Below are 23,823 nucleotides of genomic sequence, written 5' to 3'. Positions count from 1 at the left end.
ACTTGAAACTTGAACAGAGGAAAAGGAGCTTGAAGCAGAGAAGAGACATTTGGAAAGGAAGTAAAAGTTTGGGAATGGTGTCATAGAAGCTAGGCAGAAATAAACTTTAAAGGATAGAATAAACAACACTGTCAGATCTGTAGTGGCATTGTGTACATACTCGGGAAAGAGCACTTGAGTTGGTAGTGGGGAATACATTATTAGTAGTAACCTGCTGAAGGAAGATGCAGTGGTTGAGAGTGAGATTGCAGATGGACTGAGAAATACATGAAAAGGGAGTAGAGCCAGTGAGTATGACATCACTCTTAATTTAAGCTTGGCCCTGGAAGATGAGTTGGGCAGAGTTGAGGGAAGTTTTGTATAGAATTAGGAAAATTTGATTATGTTTAAGATTTGAGGGGAAAGAGAACAATATGAATATTTGTAGAGCATCATCCTAAGAGACCAGAGAGGGTGAGATCAAGAACTCAAATTTTTGTTAATGGTAAGCATTTTTATTATCTGTCTTGAGTTCTGAGGTAAAGAGGAGGGAGGTGGATAGCGACATAGACACACTGATGAACTATCTATTGGAAAAAGCTACCTTGTCAGTGAAGGTGAGTATATTTAAGGTACAAAGCCGTGCCTGTGGGTCGAACAGAAGGCCACAGTTGTTTATGGAAAGATATGTATGGTCTGAAGGGTCTTCCTTCTTTCCATAGTAACATTTGTTTTTTTCAAAAGAGTTCAGTATTAACTTGTACTTCTCTTCCTTGGGCAGGAACTGAAACATTTGATCTTGGAGGCAGCAGACGGCTTTCTGTTTATTGTCTCATGTGAGACAGGCCGGGTGGTATACGTCTCTGACTCAGTGACCCCAGTTTTAAACCAGCCTCAGTCTGAGTGGTTTGGTAGCACGCTGTATGATCAGGTGCACCCAGATGATGTGGACAAACTTCGTGAGCAGCTTTCCACTTCGGAAAATGCGCTGACAGGTATGAGTTACGTAGATGGGAAATGAGTGGCAAGTCCTTTCTTTTTTTCTGAGATAGAAGAGGTATTTTAATGCTTAAATTTTCCCATTGTATCTGGCAAAACTTTTAGAATTTTCTTCTTTCATGAATATAATCTATTCTTTTTATCCACATGCAAGTAATATATTTTGTAGCTCATCCTTAGAAAATGTTTCATTAGTGACAGTGTTTATATAAAAGTTTACTTTAATCTTAATATTAGTGTAACTACACCATAAAGGCCAAACCTATAATATCACCACCTTGCTTGTCATTTTAAAAGAATTAAATTATCCATGTTTATGTCTCATTTGTATGGGTAATTACTTGGTATTTTTTTCTACCAAGTTGTGCTTGGCTTTGACTTTGTACTTGGTTCTGTGATGATAGATTTTTATTTTAGAGGGGAATGGTTATCATTCAGTATATCAGGTGTTTTTGTTTGTATCTGCACTATTTTTCTGTCTTGTTTTTGTCCCCCCCCTCCCAGCTGCCTCTGTTTAATGTTATTCAGTCCTTTTGCCAGAGTTTGGCTGAAGGAAATAAGTCACATCTGCTGCTAAGCAATCTGGAAAAAATTTTAATGTGGAAGCAGATTAAAGCTGGTAATTGAAATCAAATCCATTATGGTCATATTAATGTTGGTATTTAACTTTCCCTTCTTTTATGTTTTTATGGATTTCATTTTTCTAGTTCTTCTCAAAAGTTCCCATTTGGTTTCTATATAATATAGGAGGGACAATATTAGCATGAGAGATGCATTTATCTATAGCATATAAAATTATTTGTTTTTAAACCAATGACATTCACTGTGTGTTTGTTTGTGTGTGCGTACCTGCATGCATGTGTATAAAAATAATCAGTCCCAAGAATATAACCTTGCTCTTGCTTGCCAGCTCTACCTACTTCTGCTCCTGTCTTCCCTTGCACAAAGTTATTTCCAGTGCCGCCTTTGAACTGAAGCGTAAGATTCATTGATGGGAATCGAGGTATTTTAGACTTGAAAAAAATCCACCTCATACTTGGCTTATTCTGTTATAAGCAAGGAGATTGAGGAGCGTAAATAGGCTATTTACTTAGCTTTGCCTCCAGTATCTCTCCCCCTCTTCCCTGCACACAAGAATGTACTCCAGATTCTTCTTCACATCCTTCTTCAGGGCGTATCCTGGATCTGAAGACTGGAACAGTGAAAAAGGAAGGTCAGCAGTCTTCCATGAGGATGTGTATGGGCTCAAGGAGATCATTTATTTGCCGTATGAGGTGAGTGTCAGGATGAGGATTGTGACTTGTCATAGGAAGAATTCAGAGCTGAGGGTTTGATTTCTGGTCAGAGGAGTTAAACTTTTAAATCTAAGCTCCAGGTAGATTAAATTCAACTCTCAAGACGTGATTTAGTCATAACACAAAGTGATAAGCAAACTAGTATTTACTGAACTCTTCTTATGATAGTTGCTTTATGTGTCATCTCATTTTCCACAGCTGCCCTGTAGAGTAGAATTCAAGGTTACTATTTTGCTGATTTAAAAAAAATGACACAGAGAAATTGGCTTCCCATATTTGATTCAGATTTTATTTTAATCCATACTAGTTGGATGCCAGTATCTCTGTTTTTTTCCTGACGTATTCCTAGACAACGTCCATGTACTCAGGCTACTTCTGCCCCCCTCTCTTCCCTTTAGTAGAAATTTAAGACTTTCTGATTCCTTTCACTTAATATTTAACATTTATAAGTTGCATACTATACATTTTAGGATTCTGAAGAAAGGATAGTAGTAGTTTTCATCACAGGTAGAGAGAACATCTCTTCATGTCACAAAATAAATTCAGGTTGTGTAATGGAAATTGACTGTTGAGAGGATGCTTATTAGAAGTGATGAATAGGATATTAAGAAAGAGTTCCTGGGGGTGTTACAAAATTTAATATTATGTGGCTTAGTGGTTTGGAGTAGCTTCTAGACCCAGACTACTGGATTTATCACTTATCTTCTGACCTTGAATGGATTAAATGACTGCTTTATGTTTTTACTTCTTCACCTAATATTGGGAGTTCTATCAGCCTCATAAACTTGTTATGAAGATTAGATGAATAAATATATATAAAGATGCTTAGGACTTCTCTGGTGGTGCAGTGGTTAGGAATACACCTGCCAGTGCAGGGGACACAGGTTTGATCCCCGGTCTGGGAAGATCCCACAGGCCTCAGAGTAACTAAGCTGTGGTGCCACAACTACTGCCTAGAACCTGTGCTCTTCAACAAAAGAAGCCGCTGTAGGCCTGCGGAAGGTGGCGGCAGCGGCGGTGGCAGCATCTGCGAGCCAAGGCCCAGGCAGGACATGGTGGCGCTGACGGCCTTGTCAGAAATGGGCGCCAGCGGCTCCAAAGCTCGGGGCCTGTGGCCCTTCGCCTTGGCGGCGGTGGGGGGGTGGCCCAGAGGCGGCGGTCGCTAAGCAAGCTTTGGTGCTACCGCGAGGCCGAGTCTGTCCCCCTTCGTATTCACGCGCCGCGGCTCCATGTTCTATGACGAGGATGGGGATCTGGCTCATGAATTCTATGAGGAGGTAATCGTCACCAAGAACGGGCATCGTCACCAAGAACGGGCAGAAGCGGGCCAAGCTGAGGCGGGTGCATGAGAACCTGATTCCTCAGGGCACCATGAAGCTGGATCCCCCCCGCATCCACGTGGATTTCCCTGTGATCCTCTATGAGATGTGAGCCTGGGGGGTGGCAGGCATAAATACCCCCTGCCCCAACAAGACACCCCCAGGCTCAAGGTGTGGCTTCCATTGAGGAACCTAGGCTGGGGCCAACAGTGAATAAACTCCACTGGCCTGGAACCTTCAGCTGTGAGCAGGGCAGTCCTACAGTGCTGGTTGGGTGTTGGTTTGTATGTGGACCAGAGGTGGCTGGAAGCTGGTGAGGGCTGATGGCGGAGTTACCAGTCCACCTTTCCCAGCAATCCCTACAAGGAGCATGGAAGGGCACATGCTGGTCAGGAATGCTTGGTTCCTGTGCCCGTGCCTGGCCTGCGTTCTTCCAAGCTTAACTAGGGCCCAGCCCTGCTAGAGGCTACAGCACTTTACAAGCAAGGTCTGCCTTTTTCCAGCCCCAGGGCACTGGGAGCTCTACAAAAGTGGGAACTTCTTTCCCTCACTTCCTTTACCCTCTCGTTGGAGCATTTCAGCCGTTTGCTACCTGTGTTGGACAGAGGCTGGGGGCAGAACAAGCCTGATTTTTCCTGCCCACCTGCCCATTTGTTCCCAACCCCAGATGGATGGACAATTTGCTGGCTTTTTAATAGGAGTAGGGACTTGTGTGGGAGGTTTCACCCTCTACCCAGGGCTGGCCCAATCCCTCCCCACTGCAACTAGTTGTTCCCCCCCCCCCCACCCCAAGTTGAGAGGGCATAGGATGGGGATCAGGAAGGGCTCTGGATGCCTGTGCCCATCCCACCCCCTGTATTTAATCCCCCTTGCCCTTACACATCTGCCACCCTGTGGTGAGGCACAGCACCCTAGGGCTGGTGCCAGTAGCTCTGAGGAGCCCACCACCCCTTTTCCTACAGTATACCCCTCCCTTCAGGATCAGTCAAAAGAAAAGTACTGGAGCCCCTGGATAGGGGCAGAAAGGAGAGAACAACCATAATAGGAATACATAAAATGTGAAAGCTTGTAAATAGTTTAGTCCATGATGTTGGGGCAGAGTCTGATTTCTGCATAGAAATGATTATTTTTTTTAATTCCTTACTGTGCAAACTCTGTGCTTTTAAGCGTGTGAGAAATGGCTTGGGGAGGGTAGTCCTCAATCTAGGAAGGCTGTTGTGTTATTTGTTCAATAAAATTATTTGTAGACCCTGAAAAAAAAAAAAGAAGCCACTGTAATGAAAAGCCCACTTGCTGCAACTAGAGAAAAAGCCCACATGTAGCAATGAAGACCCAGCACACCAAAATAAATAAATATTTTAAAGATGCTTAGAATAGTGCATAACACATAAAATTCTATGTATGTTTTATTTATAATTAAAGAAATGAGAGAAAGAAAGTAGTGAGAATGAGAGAGAGTGTACCAATATGTGGACATGGCTAATGCAATGACATACGGAGGAGGAAGGTAAATAATAACGTGATTGTGTGTGTGCTGAGTTGCTTTAGTCGTGTCTGACTCTTTGCGATTCTATGGACCGTAGCCCTCCAGGCTCCTCTCCTCCAGGGGTCTTCCCAACCCAGGGATCGGACCAGCATCTCTTTAAGTCTCCTGCCTTGGTAGGCAAGTTCTTTACCACTGGTGCCACCTGGGAAGTCCTAGATAATAACAAAATACAGCAAATAGATTTTGTTGCAGCATAGCGCTGGGGTCTACAAACCGCAACTCTCTTTGTAAATAAAGCTTTATTGGAACATAGCCATGCCCATTTATTGACATACTGTCTGGCTGCTTTTATACTCTTAATAGCAGAGTCGACTAGCTGTAACAAACTGTTTGGCCCACAGAGCTGAAAATATTTACTGTCTGGTTATTTACAGAAAAAGTGTACTAACTCCTGATGTAGAGAATATCTCCATTTGTAGAGCATTTAGAACATTTTGACTTAAAAACTCTGAGACAGTTAACAAGTTTTAGAAATACCAAACCTGACTTCTTTATCTTTCATTGTTAGGAGCATTGTTGCCAATTTTGTGTGTCAAGTTGTATCCAGAGCCTGATATCTGGCTGTTAAATGATGAAAACTTCTTTGATAGTGCAGCTTTTTTTCCTTAATTTTTTTTTATTGAAATGTGGTTGAATTACAGTATTGTAGTAATTACTGCTGAACAGCAAAAGGACTCAGCTGTACATATAGCTATGTATACATTCTTTTTCCATTATGGTTTTTCACAGAATATTGAATATAGTTCCGTGTATCATTCAGTAGGACCTTTTGTTTATCCTTTCTGTATATTCCAGTTTGCATCAGCTAACCCCAGACTCCCAATCTAAACCTGTTCCACCTTTGTCCCCCTTTGCAACCCCCTGTCTGTTCTCTGTGTCCCTGATTATGTTTCATAGATAGGTTCATTTGTGTCCTATTTTAGATTCCACATAGAAGTGATATCATATGTTATTTGCCTTTCTCTTTCTTACTTCACTTGGTATAATAATATCTAGATTCATCCATGTTGCTGCAAATGGCGTTCTTTTTTTTGGCTGAATAGTGTTCCATTTTATGTATGTACCACATCTTGTTTACCCATTCATCTGTAGATGGACATTTAGGTTGCTTCCATGTCTTGGCTATTGTGAATAGTGCTGCTACGAACATAGGAATACATTTATCTTTTTTAATTACAATTTTGCTGGATCATATGGTAATTCTGTTTTTAGTATTCTGAGGAACCTCCACAGTGGCTGCATCAACTTGAATTCCTCACATCAGTGCAGGAGGGTTCCCCTTTCTCCACATCCTCTCTAGCATTTATTTGGAGACTTTTAAATTATGGCCATTCTGACCAGTTTGAGGTGGTACCTCATTATAGTTTTGATTTGCATTTCTCTATTAATTAGCAGTATTGAGCAACTTTTCACATACTTGTTGGCCATCTGTATTTCTTCTTTGGAGAGATGTCTCTTTAGATCTTCTGCTCATTTTTCGATTGGGTTTTTTTTTCAAGTTGTATGAATGATAGTGCATCTTAATTGCTTTTAATCTCTCTGTTCATTGAAACAGGTGTGGCAATAGCTCTGTGGATTCAGTCTCCATGAATAGGCTGAGCTTTGTGAGAAACAGATGCAGGTGAGATCTTAAGCAGTTTAAAAAAAAAACAAACACAAAGGGATGGTCAGGTACCTGTAGAGATCATCACATTTTCAACTATCTTACTATAGTACTTCCTTCAGCAGCCCTTACCCTCATCCCTCACTTCTCAGTTACATTTTTATTTTTCCTGAACTTCGAAAGCATCTTTTGCTCTTCCTGTTTAAGGAAGTTACACTCCCACTTTAACCTGCTTTCTTCCTGCTGCAGTACCTTTCAGTTGCTTTACTTTGGCAAAGGTAAAAAATACGGTGGTCACTTTTGGGTGGGAAAGGTCCAAGTATAATCATCCTATTATTTAAATACCCAATAGCCTAAAATTAAAGGTACTAAGCTAGCATTGCTTTTTAAATGATACTGAGTAAAGTTTTTTCCTCACATCTGTAATTTTTCTAGGAATGGACTTGGCTCTGCAAAGGATGGGGAACCTCATTTCGTGGTGGTCCACTGCACAGGCTATATCAAAGCCTGGCCCCCAGCAGGTAGGAAAGTTGAATAGTGATTTCTTTCTGGGTGCAGCTAGTTCCTCAGAGTCCAAGAAAGTTAGCTAACATTTATCATATACATTTATCATATACCTGTTGCATATGAAATGTGCTTTGGTATAAACTATAAGAAAATAGGAAAGAAAAAGTGTACTCCTTCCCTTCCACTATGGATTTTCTATTCCAGTTAGGGAGATGGAAGTCTCAGACTTGAAAATGACTCAGTATTGGCTGTGTCTTTTACTGGAACTAAAGGTCAAAAAGGAATGTGAGAAAAGTGGTTGGGGTGCAAGGATCAGCTGGCTTTTTAACCTGGCTTGTCAGAATTTCCAAATCTTAGCAACTTTATTATCTCCCTGCTGGATAGGTATGACTAGGAATTGGGGGTTCTAGAGGGATAGCAGCTAAGAGAGGCAAGGTAGTGTATTTTGGTAAGAGGTTAAACTTTGAATTTGGAAAAACCTAGGTTTGTTTCTGATGTTATTTACTAGTGGTATATCTTAGTAAGTTACTTGACTTAAAAAACCCTCAATTTTCTCATCTATAATCTAGAGATAATATAACCCATAGAGAGTTAATATGAGGATTAGGTTTAATGTAAGAAAAGAACTTAGCCTAGTGCCTGGCATATGGTAAGTAAGTAAGTAAGTGAAGTCGCTCAGTCGTGTCCAACTTTTTGCAACCCCATGGACTGTAGCCTACCATGCTCCTCTGTCCATGGGATTTTCCAGGCAAGAGTACTGGAGTGGGTTGCCATTTAGGCATATGGTAGGCACCCCCAAAATGGTAGTTAAATGTAATTAAGATAAATTAAGTTGTAATGATGTTTGAACCTTTTAGATTATGTACTGTATAGATGATACATTTGCAGTATATATGGTCTTTTATATGTCTGTGTAGCTTTCAAAGAAATACTATTTTTCTTGGTAAAAGGAAGATAAATGTGCAAAGAGTAGCGGGAAAATGCACCCATCTTCCCTTTCCACATAAAACACTGAAGCCCTGGCTTCTCTCTTTTCCAAAGAAGATAACTGTTGGTGTTTGGTTTAATTTCATTTTTGGTTGTTTGCTTAATTTGAAAGGCATCTTAATAGGCAAGGCATCTATTCTCTTAACTATGATATGGTCACAGAGTGCCAAATAAAATGTCTTCATATGTATTTGGTTTGGCCATGTTAATCTTGTAGAATACTTTGTAAAGGCCCTGTGCTCTGTAATTTTTTATAGTTAATGTGAGTATACTATATGAATTAACATATATAAAAATACTTAAAACAGTACCTCATATAAATGATAAGTTCTTGGGACTTCCCTGGTGGTCCAGGAGCTAAGACTCTGTGCTCCCAATGCAGGGGGCCAGGGTTCAATCCCCGGTCAGGTAACTTGATCCCACATGCTGCAGCTAAGGCTGGGAACAGCCAAATAAATAAATAAAATAAATAAATATTTTTTTTAAAAAAAGATAAGTTCTTTCGGTTATTTAACCTTTATTCTTTTAGCACTCTTTGTTGTTTTATACCTAGTCTTATCATATCTGTGTGTGTTTTAAATCTTTACGCATCTAATTTTTTAAGGCAGTTGTGTTTGAGACACATGTTAAACCTTCTAACTTCACCTTTTTGAAGGTGTCTCACTTCCAGATGATGACCCAGAAGCTGGCCAGGGGAGCAAGTTTTGCCTAGTGGCCATTGGCAGACTGCAGGCAAGTATGAATTTTCTGCATCAGTTAATATATCACCCCTTTTCAATGGGAGAGAATCTTCAGGATGTGTTTGTTATTTTTTTCTTTCACTCTTTGAATACAAATGAAGCATTCTGAAAATCTCTTAAATATTTGGAGGAATATGGCATTCACACTTAATATTGCTTCTGTTTGAATTAGCAGAAACTGAAGACAGTGAAAGATCTTTTGGAGAGAGAAGTCTTTTTCTCTTTCATACTTTTAGCTTTGCAGTGCTAAATTTTCTATTTCCAGCTAATTTCTTTTCCTCCTATACAATATAAGAGAGTTCTCATTTTTCATTTCATGACTGACAGTAGGGAAGTGGAATTATTTTGATTCTCCTTACAAAAACAGATTACTTGGGAGAATAATTTTCCAGTTTGAATAATGAATACAACTTAGCTAAATGAAAGTAGGTGGGTTTGGGGTTGAATGAATTTTTATCTTTCTTCATAAAGTTAGTGAAGAGTACATGTGTGGGAGTAGAGCTAGGCCTCATGAAATTCCTAAAATTGGGAACCTGATGGGAAGTACATCTGTAAAGAATGGTGTCATTTTATCTTATTTTTATCTCTTTACTTTCAGGTAACTAGTTCTCCCAATTGTACAGACATGAGTAATGTTTGTCAACCAACAGAGTTCATCTCTCGACACAATATTGAGGGAATCTTCACTTTTGTGGATCATCGCTGTGTGGCTACTGTTGGCTACCAGCCACAGGTGAGGAGCTGGAGCTGTTACACCACTGATATTTAGGCCTCTGTTTTCCCTTGGATGTGCTGAGATGATTCATTCATGTAATTCCAGAGTTAGTCAAAACGTAGCAGCCCCAGTCAGAAAAAGAGATGATCCTATTCTATTGATGGCTAAGTATAATCTCAGCTTCCTACCAAGGTTAGCATCTGAGCTAGAAAAGTACGACTTGTGAAGCTAGGTGGGAGCAGCAGGTATGAATATGTATTTCTTTGTTAGTAGTGATATTAGTACAGATAATGATGTGCTTTAACTAGCCATAATGATATGGCCACCTTTAGATAATTCATATAATCAATCTAGGTGCATAGTAACCCATTAAATATGCAACTTTAGCACTAGTTATTATGATTTATTTAGATATCTCATTCTGCAGACCATATATAACTATATCTGAATTGAGAAATAGGTCGTTATATAAATTTCAAAATTCTAGCCACCAGAAGGGACTTCTGGCTGTGGTTGTGTAAAGAAGCTGGTGAAAAAGAGATCTTGAAAAAGAAGAACAAAGTCATTTACACTTCCTAATGCAGCACCTGTTGTAGAACTGTTGTTACCAAGACAGTGTGGTGTTGGTGTAGGGATAGTTATTAGATCAGTAGATCAGAATGGAATCTATTCTCACATTTATGATCAACTGATCAGCTAATTTTCAACAAAGATATCAAGATAATTCAAGGGGAAAAGAAGCTTTTCCAATAGATGGGGATGGGACAATTGGATATTCATGTGCAAAACAGAATAAAACAAAACGAACTTAGACTCTTACCTCATAGCATACACAGAAATCAACTCCAAGTTGTAAAGGTGTAAGAACCAAAGTTTAAAACTTCTGGAAGAAAATAGGAGAAAATCTTTGTGATGTTGGGTTAGGCAAAGTTTTTTTTTTTTTTTTGCTGCACTGTGCAGCCTGCTGGATCTTAGTGCTCCCCACCAAGGATTGAACCTGGGCCACGGCAGTGAAAACACCAAGTCCTACCCACCAGACTGCCAGGGAATTCCCTAGACAAAGATTTTTTTTATGACACTGAAAACGTGGTTCACAAAATAAATTTGATAAGTTGGGTTTCATAAAAGTTAAAATTTGCCCTCCTAAAAGGACATCATTAAGAAAATGAAAAGACTAGCCACAAATTGGGAGAAAATATTTATAAATCATATATCTGAAAAAAGATTTGTATCCAAAATATATGAAGAACTCTTACAACTCATTAAGATAACCAGCCGGTAAAAAAAAGAGCACAAGGTTTGAATAGGCATTTCATCAAAGAGGAGATATGAATAGCACATAAAAAGTTGCTCGTCATTAGGAAAATACACATTAAAACCACAATGAGGTACCATTGTGTCCCATTAGAATGGGTATAATAAAAAAATATTGGCAAGACCATGGAGAAACAGAACCTTCATACATTGTTGGTAGGTAAGTAAAATGGTAAACTGCTTTGGAAAAACATTTTGGCAGTTTCTTAAAAAGTTAAACACACACCCTCCAAATTAGCAGGTCCACTCCTAAGTATTTACCCAAGAGAAAGAAAGCATATGTTCACAGAAAGACTTATAACAGATGTTCATGACTATTATTCATAATAGCCAAAAAGTGAAAGCAGCCTAAATGTCCTTTAACTAATGAATGGATACACACTGTGATTTATCCATGTTAGAATACTTATAAGCAATAAAAAGGATGTACTATTGATATTTGGAACAACACAGATGAACTTCATTAAAATACTAGGTTAAATGAAAGAAGCCAGACCCAAAAGACTGCCTGTTCTGTGATTCCATTTGTGCAGAGAAGCAAAACTAAAGAAGCAGAAAGCCGATCAGTGGATGGCACAGGGATTGACCTCCCACTGGCACAAAGGAAATTTGAGGGGCAGTGGACATGTTATAAAACTGAATTGGGGATAATGGTTGTATAACTATATAAATTTATTATAGATCATTGAATTAAAATTATAAAATTCACTTGGAATGAGTGAGGTCAGTTATTTAGCAGATTCCATTTATTTTTGTGTTTTTTTCCTCTCTAATCTATAATCGTAGGATAAAAGCAAGAGAAATTAAGTCCAGTTCCTCTCCTAATGGGCCAGGGAAGTTAGGTGATCATAAAAGTGTTGATCTTACTTTTCTTTTCCTCTTTTAGGAACTCTTAGGAAAGAATATTGTAGAATTCTGTCATCCTGAAGATCAGCAGCTTCTAAGAGACAGCTTCCAACAGGTAGCTTTTTTTCCTGGTTTGAATTAGAGTAATATTTTTGTCTATTATTACATTCATCCAACAAATACTTATTGAGTACTGATTAATCGAGCACTATGGCAGGCCTTGCAGTTTTACACTCTTGATTACTTAACTTGTATTTTTAAGAAACAGAAAGGACCGGTACTTGGAAATTATGGATAATGTAATGTTCAAGGTGTTTTTGTTTGGCTTTGGCTACTCAGTGTCCTATATCAAAGCGGCCATCTTTGAAGTATTTATTCTTCACTTAACCGAACAGTGGGCAGTAGTTGAAAAATTCATTTCACAGTTCTTCTATAGATAAGTAAGAGTTAATTCTTAATTGTAAGCTAACTCTTAATTGTACTTTTTAGGCCCTAGATTCTGAAAACATCTGGTGAATTCTAATTTCAGGACAGACTTGGCTTTAGATGGTACTCTTACTTTATATTAGATAGGTTAATTTCCCTCTTTAAGCCTCACTAGTGCTTTTACTGGTTTTCCCTGGTAGCTCAGCAGGTGAAGAATCCACCTGCAATGCAGGAGACCCCAGTTCGATTCCTGGGTCAGGAAGATCCCCTGGAGTAGGGATAAACTACCCACTCCAGTATTCTTGGTCTTCCTTTGGTGGTTCAGTCATTAAAGAATGCACCTGCAGTGCGGGAGACCTGGGTTTGATCCCTGGAAGAGGGCATGGCAATCCACTCTAGTATTCTTGCCTGGAGAATTCCCATAGAGGTGCCTGGTGGGCTGCAATCCATGAGGTCTCAAAGAGTCGAACATGACTAAGCACAGCACAGCATAGTATTTTTACTGATACAGTAGGCATATAAGATAAAGCGTTTAAAATACATAGCCCAGCTTCTAGAGGAAATCAGACAATGGCAGTAAAAAATCTGTCTCCTGATTTTTCAGCATCACTTGTTTTATCCATGCAGAAGGATCACATTGCATTATATGTGCAGTCTTAGAAAAGCTATTCTGACTTCTGTTGAAACTGTTCAAAGCTAAGGACATGGACTTCTGGCAGTGTGAGAAGATATTGTACAGTATGTTTTAAATCCATGAAATTCGTAATTCTGACACTTTTGGCCACAGAGTACCTACCATTTTATCACTTGTTAGAAAAATGTTTATTCCAGAGCAATAGGTGATTCAGACACACTTGGATCTCAAGGTTTTTATTCTGACATCAGTTGCTGCTGTGATACTAGAGTACTAAGCAAAGGTACTTTTTACTGTGCAGGCTAGTTGCTGCTTACTAATTGCTGATTTCTAGATTTTGATATTTCTTAAGTCTAGATGGATTTATATTCCTTTTTGCTTCTCAGTACGTAAATTTAGTTACTATTTCTAATGAAGCTTGTTTTCCTTGTTTTCTTCCCATTTTGGTTCTTGCTGTACTTTGTTTCACATTTGATTTTTTAAAGTTTTATTTATATATTTAAAATATACCATTTTATTATTGTTAAGTGAAATATATCCCATTTTCTGTTATAATTGTTTCTCAGTCAAACTGTAATATCAGCAGTTACTGCCACTCTTCTGTCAACTTAAACACAAATGTTATCACTTAACTTTTGGTTAAAAAGCAATTTATAGTGTAGGTATTTTGGAGTACTGAACTTATACTCTGTTGGTGTAGATACATACAGCAATAATCAGGTTTCAAATCCAGTACTTGGTTTGTATACAAATGTAGTATTTATTGTGTATATATTATTCAGTGAGCACATGTAAGTGTTAAAGATTACTTAACAGTTGTTCATATTACATTTTTTAGATGTTAAGTAAACTTGTTCTTTAAAAAAAAAAAACACATAGCCTAATGCTTGGCATACAGTAAATACAAAACAAATGTTAGCTTCTAATATTTTTATTATAAAGGAAGGGGATTCAAAAGATTATTTTCTATTCTATGAGATCAGAAATGAAAATAATAAAAAATTACTTTCTTTTAAAAAGCAAAATAAAACTAAAGCCATTTTAGTTTTATTTATAGAAACCTTCATGGGTGCTGTGAAAATAGAAATTCTCAGGCATAGTGGTAAAAACTAGGATTGAGGGGTAGCATGTAGTCTATGTTGAATGTCATTAAACTTAAATTTTTAGTAAATTTGCTAGATCAGTGTGTCTTTAAGGGACTTTCCAAAGGAAGTGGGGAAATATAGTCTTTTCTCTCCTGGAAATAATTGTTATTCCTGTTTGACATTGGTGAAAGTGGTCAGATAGCTTAGGACTCTAAGAAGAAACATAATAAATATACTTCCTTATTATTTAGTTGCTTAATAATGTTTCACTCCCCACGTTGTTTTGTTAGTAACATTGCAAGATATTGTTATTTCAAGGACAGTGACACAAGAATCCTAAGATTGTACATGTCTAAAGAAAATTTTTTGCGAGTTTGAACTGATAGCATGAAAACTTTTTCAGGTGGTGAAGTTAAAAGGCCAGGTGCTGTCTGTCATGTTCCGGTTTCGGTCTAAGAACCGAGAATGGCTCTGGATGAGAACCAGCTCTTTTACTTTCCAGAACCCTTACTCAGATGAAATTGAGTACATCATCTGTACCAACACCAATGTGAAGTATGTACCTTAAAGAACTTTTCCAGTGTTGGAATTTCTCATGGGCCAAGTCTGCTTGGCTACTACCTCTTCTACTTTTCTAGTAGTAAATATCATTAGTTCTGCATCTGCCAACTTCTTAGAATTTGAGGTAGTTCATCCAGATAGAATAAAAAAATTTTTTGTTGGAATATAGTTGATTTACACTAGTAGAGTAAAAGTTTAGCAAACAGTAACTTAGAGACTAGATTCTGACATGTGAAGAGTTTGGTCAGTTGACCTTTGAACATGAGTTTGAACTGCAATGGTCCACTTATACACAGAATTTTTTCAATAATGAATAATATAGTACTACATGAACCCCATATGGAGGGCTGACTATATAAGTTATACTCAGATTTTTGACTACTTGGAGAGTTAGTGTCCATAACCCCTGAATTATTCAAATGTCAACTGTATTTCAGTTTTGTTTCAGTCTTGTCTAGAAATAATTTTGTTTTATACATCAGTTTATTGCTCTAGTCTGGCAGAATTTTTTTTTTTTTTCTAGAACAAGTGTCTGCAAACTTTCATAAGAGACCAGTTAGTAAATATTTCAGCATTGTGGAACATACAGTCTCTATTGCAGCTTCTCAATTCTGCTCTTGTGGTACAAAAACAGTCCTAGACAAATGAAATGAATGATGATGGCTGTGTTCCAGTAAACTGTTATTTACAGAAGCAGGCAGTGGACTGGATTTGGCTTGTGGACCATAGTTTGCTTTAGAGCATAGCTATATTGACTCATTTATTAGTTTCTGTTTCTCTATTCTTTGTTTTCTGTTTGAACTTTTTCTCAGCTTTGTAAGAGTTTTATTAAAATAGATTTCATATACCATACAGTTTACTTATTTAAAGGGTATAATTTTTTTAGTATTTGACAGGGCTGTGCAGGTATTTCCACACAGAAAATAGCTATTACCCTCAAAGAAATCCTGTACTAATTAACAGTATCTTCCCCAAGCCCTTTGTAACTTAATCTGTTCTGTGTGTCTCTAAATTTGCCTGGTCTAGACATTTCTTTTAAATGGAAGCACATTTTTGTTTATCTGTTCACTGGATATTGAGTTGTTTACATTTTTTTGGATACTAAGAATCCTGCTGTTAACATTTATGTACAACTTTTTGTATGGGTATGTTATTCTCTTGGGTATATACCTAGGTAGCTCAGCTGTTAAAGAATCTGCCTGCAATGCAGGAAACCCCAGTTTGGTTCCTGGGTTGGGAAGATCCTCTGGAGAAGGAATATTCTACCCACTCCAGTATTCTTGGGCTTCCTTGGTGGTTCAGATGGTAAAGAATCCACCTGCAGTGCAGGAGACCTGGGTTTAATCCTTGGGCTGGGAAGATCCCCTGGGGGGAGGGCATGGCAACTCACTCCAGTATTCTTGCCTGGAGAATCCCCATGCACAGAGGAGCCTGGTGGACTATAATCCATGGGATCGCAAAGAGTCGAAGATGATTGAGCGACTAAACACAGCCCAGAATTGCTGGGTCACATGGTAACTCTATGCTTAATCTTTTGAGAAACTCCCAAACCGTTTTCCAAAGCTGCTGTACCAGTTTGCATTCTCAGCAGCAGTGCTGTACTTTTCTCATCAGCAGTGTATGAGGAGTTCAGCCTCCCCACATTCTTGCTGTCTTTTTTTATTGTACCCATCCTAGTGGTTGTCAGTTGTCAAGGTACTTCTTTTCCATTTAATCTTTCTATGTAGAATTGGCCTTGAACCCACTTCTGAGGATCTGATTAGAGATAATTATCAAGTGTGAATAATATCTGGTGACAACATTGAGTCTCTGTATTCTCTAATTCAACTTTTAGGGCTCATAAAGTTTAATTTTTTGTTAATTAATTTAGTATAACAGTGGATTCAGTTAGAAATTTATATTAACTTAGGACCCAAGTCATTATAGTTGTTTTGTTTTTTTGCATCTTTATATTTCTGAACAACAGCTGTTTTGTGTTTCTCTTTTGCTTAAATTTTGAAATGTTTAAGTCTTTAAGAAGTTTCTGAAAATAATGGCTTTTCCCATTTTTGCATACTACAGTTTTTCCTATTGTAGTTAGTTTTAATTCTTAATATTTTATTTTGTAATTAATATTCCTTGTAGAAAATTTGGAAAGTATTGAAAATAGTAAAGAGAAGGAAAAAAATTCTCACCATCAAGAAATAGTCTTTGTTAATGTTTCAGTGTGTACTTTCTCAGTTTTTTCAGTTATGCTTTTTTTAAACACAATATATGGATATGCAATATATACATACACACATCCACAACTGCTACGTATTGAATACCTGGAAGGAGTTAGAGCCCAAACAGGATGAACTCTTGGCTATAGGACATAAGTTTCTATTTGTATCATGTTGTTTATAGTACGAATTATTTGCTGAATCTGAGATTACAGGTATCATAGGGATTGGGCTTTAAAGTGGAATTTATCAATGATTACCCCATGTCCCGGTGAATCTGTAGTATCTTTTATACAAACACAGTCAGATACTTTTTTTTGTCTTTGTTGTCTCTACTCTTCATTTTCCCAGGAACTCTAGCCAGGAACCACGGCCTTCACTGTCCAACACGATCCAGAGGCCACAGCTAGGTCCCACAGCTAATTTATCCCTGGAGATGGGTTCAGGGCAGCTGGCACCAAGGTGAGAAATGGTGGAACAATTATTTATTGAGCCGTGACTAGCCTGGCGAGTGGCAGTCTACAGTCACACTTTTTTGTTTGTTTTAAGCCCTTTCCCCAGATACTTTTTAAAATAACTTTTTTTTTTTTTCCTATTTTTCTTTTTACTTGCCTTTAACATGTAGGCAGCAGCAGCAGCAAACAGAATTGGATGTGGTACCAGGAAGAGATGGACTAACCAGCTACAATCATTCCCAGGTTAGTATGTCGTCTTTAAAGGATGGTGGAACATTTCTTTAAGAAGTGTCCCCCTAGAGCCAGTTAAAGTGTATGTGTATCTTTATATGAATTTTTGGATTATTGAATTGTCATGTTAAACCTTCATGGTTATTTTTTTTTTTCTTCATGGTTATTTTTATCATTACATTCCACAGGTTTCTGTTCAGCCTGTGACAGCCACAGGGCCAGAACACAGCAAGCCCCTTGAGAAGTCAGAGAGTCTGTTTGCCCAAGATAGAGATCCAAGATTTTCAGAAATCTACTCCAACATCAGTACGGGTATGTTTTTTCCTTATTCTCACTTTGATCACTTATTGATGGGCCTGCAGCTGCCCAGTCAGTAGCCTCCCAGTATATTTCCACTTAACCCTAATACCTCGTGAATAAATAGGAACTTGCTGAACTAATATACTGCAGCCCCTTGACTGGCCCTCCCCCAACTCCTTTTGGTCCACAGATCAGAGTAAAGGCATCTCCTCCAGCACTGTCCCTGCCACCCAACAGCTATTCTCCCAGGGCAACACATTCCCTCCTACCCCCCGGCCGGCAGAGAATTTCAGGTGAGCCCCATATGTGTGTGCTGCTTTACAGGGCAACTGAGGGATTCAGTTACTGAATCCAGGTTTTATTCTTCCCTAGCTTTCTCTGGTTATTTCAGACAAAGCAGTGGAACTTGTTGGCCTAAGATGAGACAAGCTTGCTTTTCTTCCTCCTTTTTCTTTGCACCTGTCCTGCTGCCATGTTCTAGGTCCCATCTCTGTGTGTCCTGATCAGTGTGTGACTGTCAGTCTTTTTTGTCTTTTCCAGATTCTGTTATCAGGTTTTCCTTAACCCCCAGGGAGTTGAGGGAATCTAGAGATAGCACTAGATTGTCCTGTGATTCCTAGATTCTGTGATAAATGCACCTTTTTCATCCTTACCTCACTATTTGTTCACTCCTAGAAATAGTGGTCTGGCCCCTCCTGTAACCATTGTCCAGCCATCAACTTCCGCAGGGCAGATGTTGGCCCAGATTTCCCGCCACTCCAATCCTACCCAGGGAGCAGCCCCAGCTTGGACCCCTAGCACCCGCCCAGGCTTCTCTGCCCAGGTAAACCTTCTCATCTGTCTGTCCCTTGTATTTGTTGTTTGGTTGGTTGGTTAGACTTTTTCCATATGTAAAATTATTATTGTCTATCTTAAACATCTTCTCTTGACTGCCCTGCCATCCTCTGTCTTCCAATTTTTATCTTATTGGGAGCAGGAATTGTGTTGAAAAATCCTCATATAATATATATATATGTATATATATATTAAGGCTAAAGCTAATATCCTTTTATATGTTGCTATGTACTTATATTTGCATAAGTAATATTTTAAATAAAGCCAAAATCAGAAATAAACTCTAGAATTATTATATGTGGTATAACCTTATTGTGTAAAAAAATACATAGGAAAATGAAAACTGGAAGAAATTATCCAAAAATGTTAACCATGTGTCTTTGGTGGTAGGATTATGGATGATTATTTCCTTTTTATTTTCCTTCATTTTGAAGATATCCCATGGTGCATATGCATTACTATTATAGTAAGGAAAATGTTTAGTTACCAAAAAAAAAAAAGATATCATTAGAAACAAACAAATGTGGTACAGATTGAATAATAAAATTATGCAAAGTGTGTTTTTCTCTTTATGTAAGTGCTATGCTATTATTAATGCCTCTAGTTTTTGTATAGTTTTACAGTTTATAAAATGCTTTCATTCATGCCATTTTCATTTACTTCTCAACTCTGAAAGTGTATACTTTTACTAATCGCATAGTTCTTTGCTTTTTAACTTTATCACAAGTGCCTAAAAATAGTGTCAAAGGAAACTGGTAGTTAATTGGAAATGTGCAATGGGAAATAAGTAATGAGGTTGGCTCCAAAGAATCCAATGATTGACAGAGGGTTAACTCTCATAGCAATGGTCTGTGCAATAATGTTAATGTTCTGTTTGCTCTCTACCCCTTTCTTTTAGCAAGTGGCTACCCAGGCTACAGCTAAGACTCGTTCTTCCCAATTTGGTGTAGGCAGCTTTCAGACTCCATCTTCTTTCAGCCCCATGTCCCTTCCTGGTGCTTCCACTGCATCACCTGGTGCAGCTGCCTATCCTAGTCTCACCAATCGTGGATCCAACTTTGGTGAGTTCACACCAGAGTCAGGGTCACAGGAAAATCACAACACAAAGGAGACAGGATTTAGTGGTTAAAATAGTTTGCTTTTGTCCTGGCTGTACTGACCGAATTATAGGGAAATGCATGGTGACAGTCCTTTTGGAATTGAAAACCTACCCGCATGAAAAGGACTTTATTAGCATGTGTAACAAAAAGCATGTAAAGTATTATAAATTTAATAATATGCACACTTACTATGAATGAGCAAAGGATTCTTTAGAAAGGACTCTACCTAGAGAAGAAAAATAAATTTTGGACTAGGGTTTGAAATAGAAAGGACAGAAGGTATCTCAGTAAAATTAATGTCTTGCATGTGGTTATGTGCTAGTTTCTCCTCTCTAGTAGAGTTAGCAGATTGAAATTTTTCTATTTCCTTGCTATATTTCTAGCTCCTGAGACTGGACAAACTGCAGGGCAATTCCAGACACGGACAGCAGAGGGTGTGGGTGTCTGGCCACAGTGGCAGGGCCAGCAGTCGCATCATCGTTCAAGTTCTAATGAGCAACATGTTCAACAACCATCAGCACAGCAACCTGGCCAGCCTGAGGTCTTCCAGGTGAGAGGGTCTAAAGACTTCAGAAAATCAGAAACTGGGAGAGAAAGAGTCAGGGGGGAGAGACAGAGAAGAAAGCATGCATGGATTGAGGTTAGTAAGTGGGAGAAGAGAAGAGTCGGACACGTGAAAATAGATGTCATTAATTGAAAAGATTGTGAACTTAGTGTGCTGCACTAGACCGTCGTTAGTGATGTGAAGCACCGTGCGAAGACATGAAAGAAAGTAATTTTGGTCCATTCATGGAGAACCATGTGCCCATTTGATGATAGTAGTTTAGGTATAAAATACTGAATACAGCTCTAAGGGTCTATTTACATAAATCCTGAGGGGACTGCAGTAGTTAGTAATCTCAGGCGGGATAAAGGAGGAGCTTAGTTTAAAACACAGATTGGAAGAAGGCAAAACAAGGTTTCGATGGAAAACAAATAGGATAAGAGATACTCCATAAATGTCCAGAGGGGATTTTATGAAATATGACAAGGAGATTTTTCTCCCATTGAGAATATTGAGGACTAGAAAAGAGGGAGAATGTGGAACTGTATGGGGAAGGCAGAGAAAGAAGTAGGAAAATATATTGTCATCTAAAGAAGTTAGAGTTGCTGGGAGTAAAGAAGGCTAAGAGAACTCAGCACAGCAAAAACTCTGGGGCCAGAGATGATAGTTCAGGGGGATGTTGGGAAGGAGCTCAATACGTGGGAAGGATCAAGGTGTGTGACCCAAGCTTATTCTTTTTCTCTTATTAGGAGATGCTGTCCATGCTGGGAGATCAGAGCAACAGTTACAACAATGAAGAATTTCCTGACCTAACTATGTTTCCCTCCTTTTCAGAATAGAACTATTGGGGTGAGGATAAAGGGTGGGGGAGAAAAAAAAAATCACCATTTGTTTTTAAAAAAGCAAATCTTTCTGTAAACAGAATAAAAGTTCCTCTCCCTTCCCTTCCCTCACCCCTGATGTATAACCCCTTTCCCTTCTGACCTTTCCCTTGTCTTCCTGCATCTCTGAGATAACATTTATAGAAGAAATGGAGTGACTCCTCAACGCTTTTGGGACCCTTTGAAAAATTGAGGCTGGGTTAGGTTAAGAATGTCTTTCCTTATGTCTCCTGACCAGAAATTTATGCAGAAATGATTTGTGCTGGGTCAAGGGGCAGGTTAGAAAACACTCACTATCTCCTTTGGATACTATGGCTTATTTTTGGAAAGAAATTCTGAGTAAGGTGAGAGAGGAGAAACGTCCTCAATGTTTGACGACCATGAAACATGGCAGGTGTACATGGGGTTTTCAGAAGTGAGTATGGGCGCTTTCTGCTGCCTGTGAGCAGTTCCTCTGGAATGAAATATGAGTAAGGAAATGAGAAAGAGAATGTGTGTGCGTGCACATGCATGTGCACGTGTGTGTGTGTGTGAGTGTGCACATTTGTTTCTGTGTTTGTTTCTTTCTCCCTATTAGGGAGTTATGCAAAATTTGTCCCAGATTTTATCTTTGTCTTTCTCTGTGTTTTTCAAAGAGTCCTAAAGAGTTGAATGTTCCAATTAGTTTCCACTTAGTATTGCAGCCAAAGAGTATTTAAGTAAATGTCTTTGCTGCGCTTATTATATCTGTGCCCAGCCACTATGCAACTGTAAGCAAGTATATGAAGTCTTCTATTGATATGGTTGGTCTCTCATTGAACGTATATAGTGATAAAGCTGGGTCATTCCTGCTTTTGGTGCTCTCACCTTGGATGGAACATCTGCATTACAGAAGTAGGCTGGCAAGGTAAACATGTTCAGAACCCCCTACTTGTCCATAAGGATGATGCTGCATTTTTCTGTCAGAATCACATATGATGTGTGTTCTCTAGAGGTTATGTCTGCATGGAAACTCAACTTCTTGGATTAGCAGTCCCAGTGAAAATCCTCACTGCTGGAATTTAAACCAAATATCAAGCCTTTCTTGCAAAGTAACCTCTTTCATCCCATACTCAAAAGTATCCAGTCTGCAAGAACTAAAATTTAGGTCTCTTCTGGACCTATAGTTCTTTCCTCTTTTCTCCCTCTCCAATCTTGAGACTGGATTTTGCTTTATAGTACAAGTGTAATAAATTCATGTGATAGATGGGACCTGGACTCCCATCCCGACAGGGTCACTTAATAATTAACTATAGCCATATAAATGCAGATACAGGTTAGTACTCTCACTCTTTACCTTCCTCAGGTAACCGTCATGTGTATCAGCCTTTTTTGCTATTGTTCTCTTGTTTGGCTCAGGCCAGTATCTAAGTGCAGGACTGAATTGACAAGGAGAAGACATGCTAACTGCAGCCACAGGGGACTGAGGCGCTTGGGTGGCCTTGGCGCGGGCTGAGAGGATGTCGTGAGATTTCCCTCCCTTTTGTCTCCGGTCTGGTGCCAGGTAGTGAAGTGGAAAAGGAGACAGTTTATTTTTTTATTCTATGTGCACACATGCAATATACATATATATATTTATAGCACACTTTAAGAAACCAAAAAGTTGAGTTTCCAATGAAATCCTTGTTTTTTTTAATAATCAACTGTTTTTAAATGTGATCAGGACTATAATATTGTACAGTTATTATTGGGCTTTGGGAGAAGGGGAGGGGTGGAGAAGATGCTCTGGGGGGTTTTGTTTCTGCTTTTCCTTCAGGGTTTTATTTTTGACTTTTTTTTTCTTGTTGGCCATTTCTGTACTGCTGGCATCTGTGCTGAGCCTTACAGTGGCAAAAATAATGACATGTAGCAAAGATTTTAAAACAAAATATTTTTTCCTTTTGTAAACTTCCTTGTGTTGTGTGATCTTAATTGCGGCCTTATTATTTCATCCCAGCTCAAAAACAACAAACACCCACAACCAGTTGAATCCATAACTTGTGCTTCAAAGACACAAACATGAAGCACAGTGTGTCTATAATGTCAGGAGTCAGAAATCATAGGGCTCTGATCAGTCAGCATTTCTTAGTTGTCCTCCTGATCCTGACTCACTTGGAGTAAAATCATAAGGGATGTCTGACCATGGGATCGGGGATAGGGGATTGCCCAAGTCCTTGGGAAAGGGGGATAAATTGGGACTTGAGAGCAATAGGGCACTTCTGGATCTAAAGGAATCAGGGATAGGGAAATTTAAACTATTTAGGTCTAGACGTCATTTCCCTCTAGGATAATGTGTTTCATTAAGAAAGTAAACCCATAAGCATAAACCTGTTTTCTTGAGGGTCTATGTATGTAACCCAGCTAGAAACTGAAGCTGGATCCCATGTATTATTATTTTTGTTCCAAGGACCCTCTTTTCCTCTCCCCCCCCCCCCCCCACACACATCTGTTTATGGAAGAAAATGTTTGGGGATGTGGTTTAGGGACTGAACTAGATTCTCATGATCTGTCACATGCCTGGATATTGAGGGAAGCATTTGGAGAAGCTCATATGACTGGCCCTAGATTGGGGATTTTAATAATTGAGACAGATAATGTTCATCAGGCTTTGGCAGTGAAGAAGTCACAAGTGAATTTGTCAGTGCTTATGGCATTGATTCAAACGCTGTCATAACCAGGAGTACTGTTTCTGGTTACTTTAGGAACTGGTTTCATACGGACTTT

General features: G+C 38.8%; 1 protein-coding gene and 1 pseudogene across 1 annotated transcript in view; both read left to right on the top strand.

Annotated features, from left to right (window-relative positions):
- The window catches only part of ARNT (aryl hydrocarbon receptor nuclear translocator), a 67,735-nt gene extending 44,728 nt beyond the window's left edge, over positions 1-23,007 (top strand). The window contains exons 7-22 of the mRNA XM_020912157.2: positions 761-974; positions 2,150-2,252; positions 6,694-6,759; positions 7,177-7,262; positions 8,891-8,967; positions 9,574-9,708; positions 11,891-11,965; positions 14,399-14,550; positions 17,109-17,219; positions 17,383-17,455; positions 17,632-17,755; positions 17,934-18,036; positions 18,419-18,566; positions 19,476-19,638; positions 20,061-20,227; positions 20,971-23,007. Of these exons, the coding sequence (XP_020767816.1) occupies positions 761-974; positions 2,150-2,252; positions 6,694-6,759; positions 7,177-7,262; positions 8,891-8,967; positions 9,574-9,708; positions 11,891-11,965; positions 14,399-14,550; positions 17,109-17,219; positions 17,383-17,455; positions 17,632-17,755; positions 17,934-18,036; positions 18,419-18,566; positions 19,476-19,638; positions 20,061-20,227; positions 20,971-21,060 (1,887 nt within the window). The 3' untranslated portion in view covers positions 21,061-23,007. The remainder of the gene's footprint in view (positions 1-760; positions 975-2,149; positions 2,253-6,693; positions 6,760-7,176; positions 7,263-8,890; positions 8,968-9,573; positions 9,709-11,890; positions 11,966-14,398; positions 14,551-17,108; positions 17,220-17,382; positions 17,456-17,631; positions 17,756-17,933; positions 18,037-18,418; positions 18,567-19,475; positions 19,639-20,060; positions 20,228-20,970) is intronic.
- Positions 2,259-5,017, top strand: LOC110149644 (tumor suppressor candidate 2 pseudogene; annotated as a pseudogene).
- Positions 23,008-23,823: the final 816 nt, after the last annotated feature.

This window comes from Odocoileus virginianus, chromosome 5, assembly GCF_023699985.2.
Source record: "Odocoileus virginianus isolate 20LAN1187 ecotype Illinois chromosome 5, Ovbor_1.2, whole genome shotgun sequence".
Taxonomy (NCBI): Eukaryota; Metazoa; Chordata; class Mammalia; order Artiodactyla; family Cervidae; genus Odocoileus; species Odocoileus virginianus.
The sequence above is the reverse complement of the archived record's forward strand: the minus strand, read 5'-3'. Positions and strand labels throughout refer to the sequence as shown.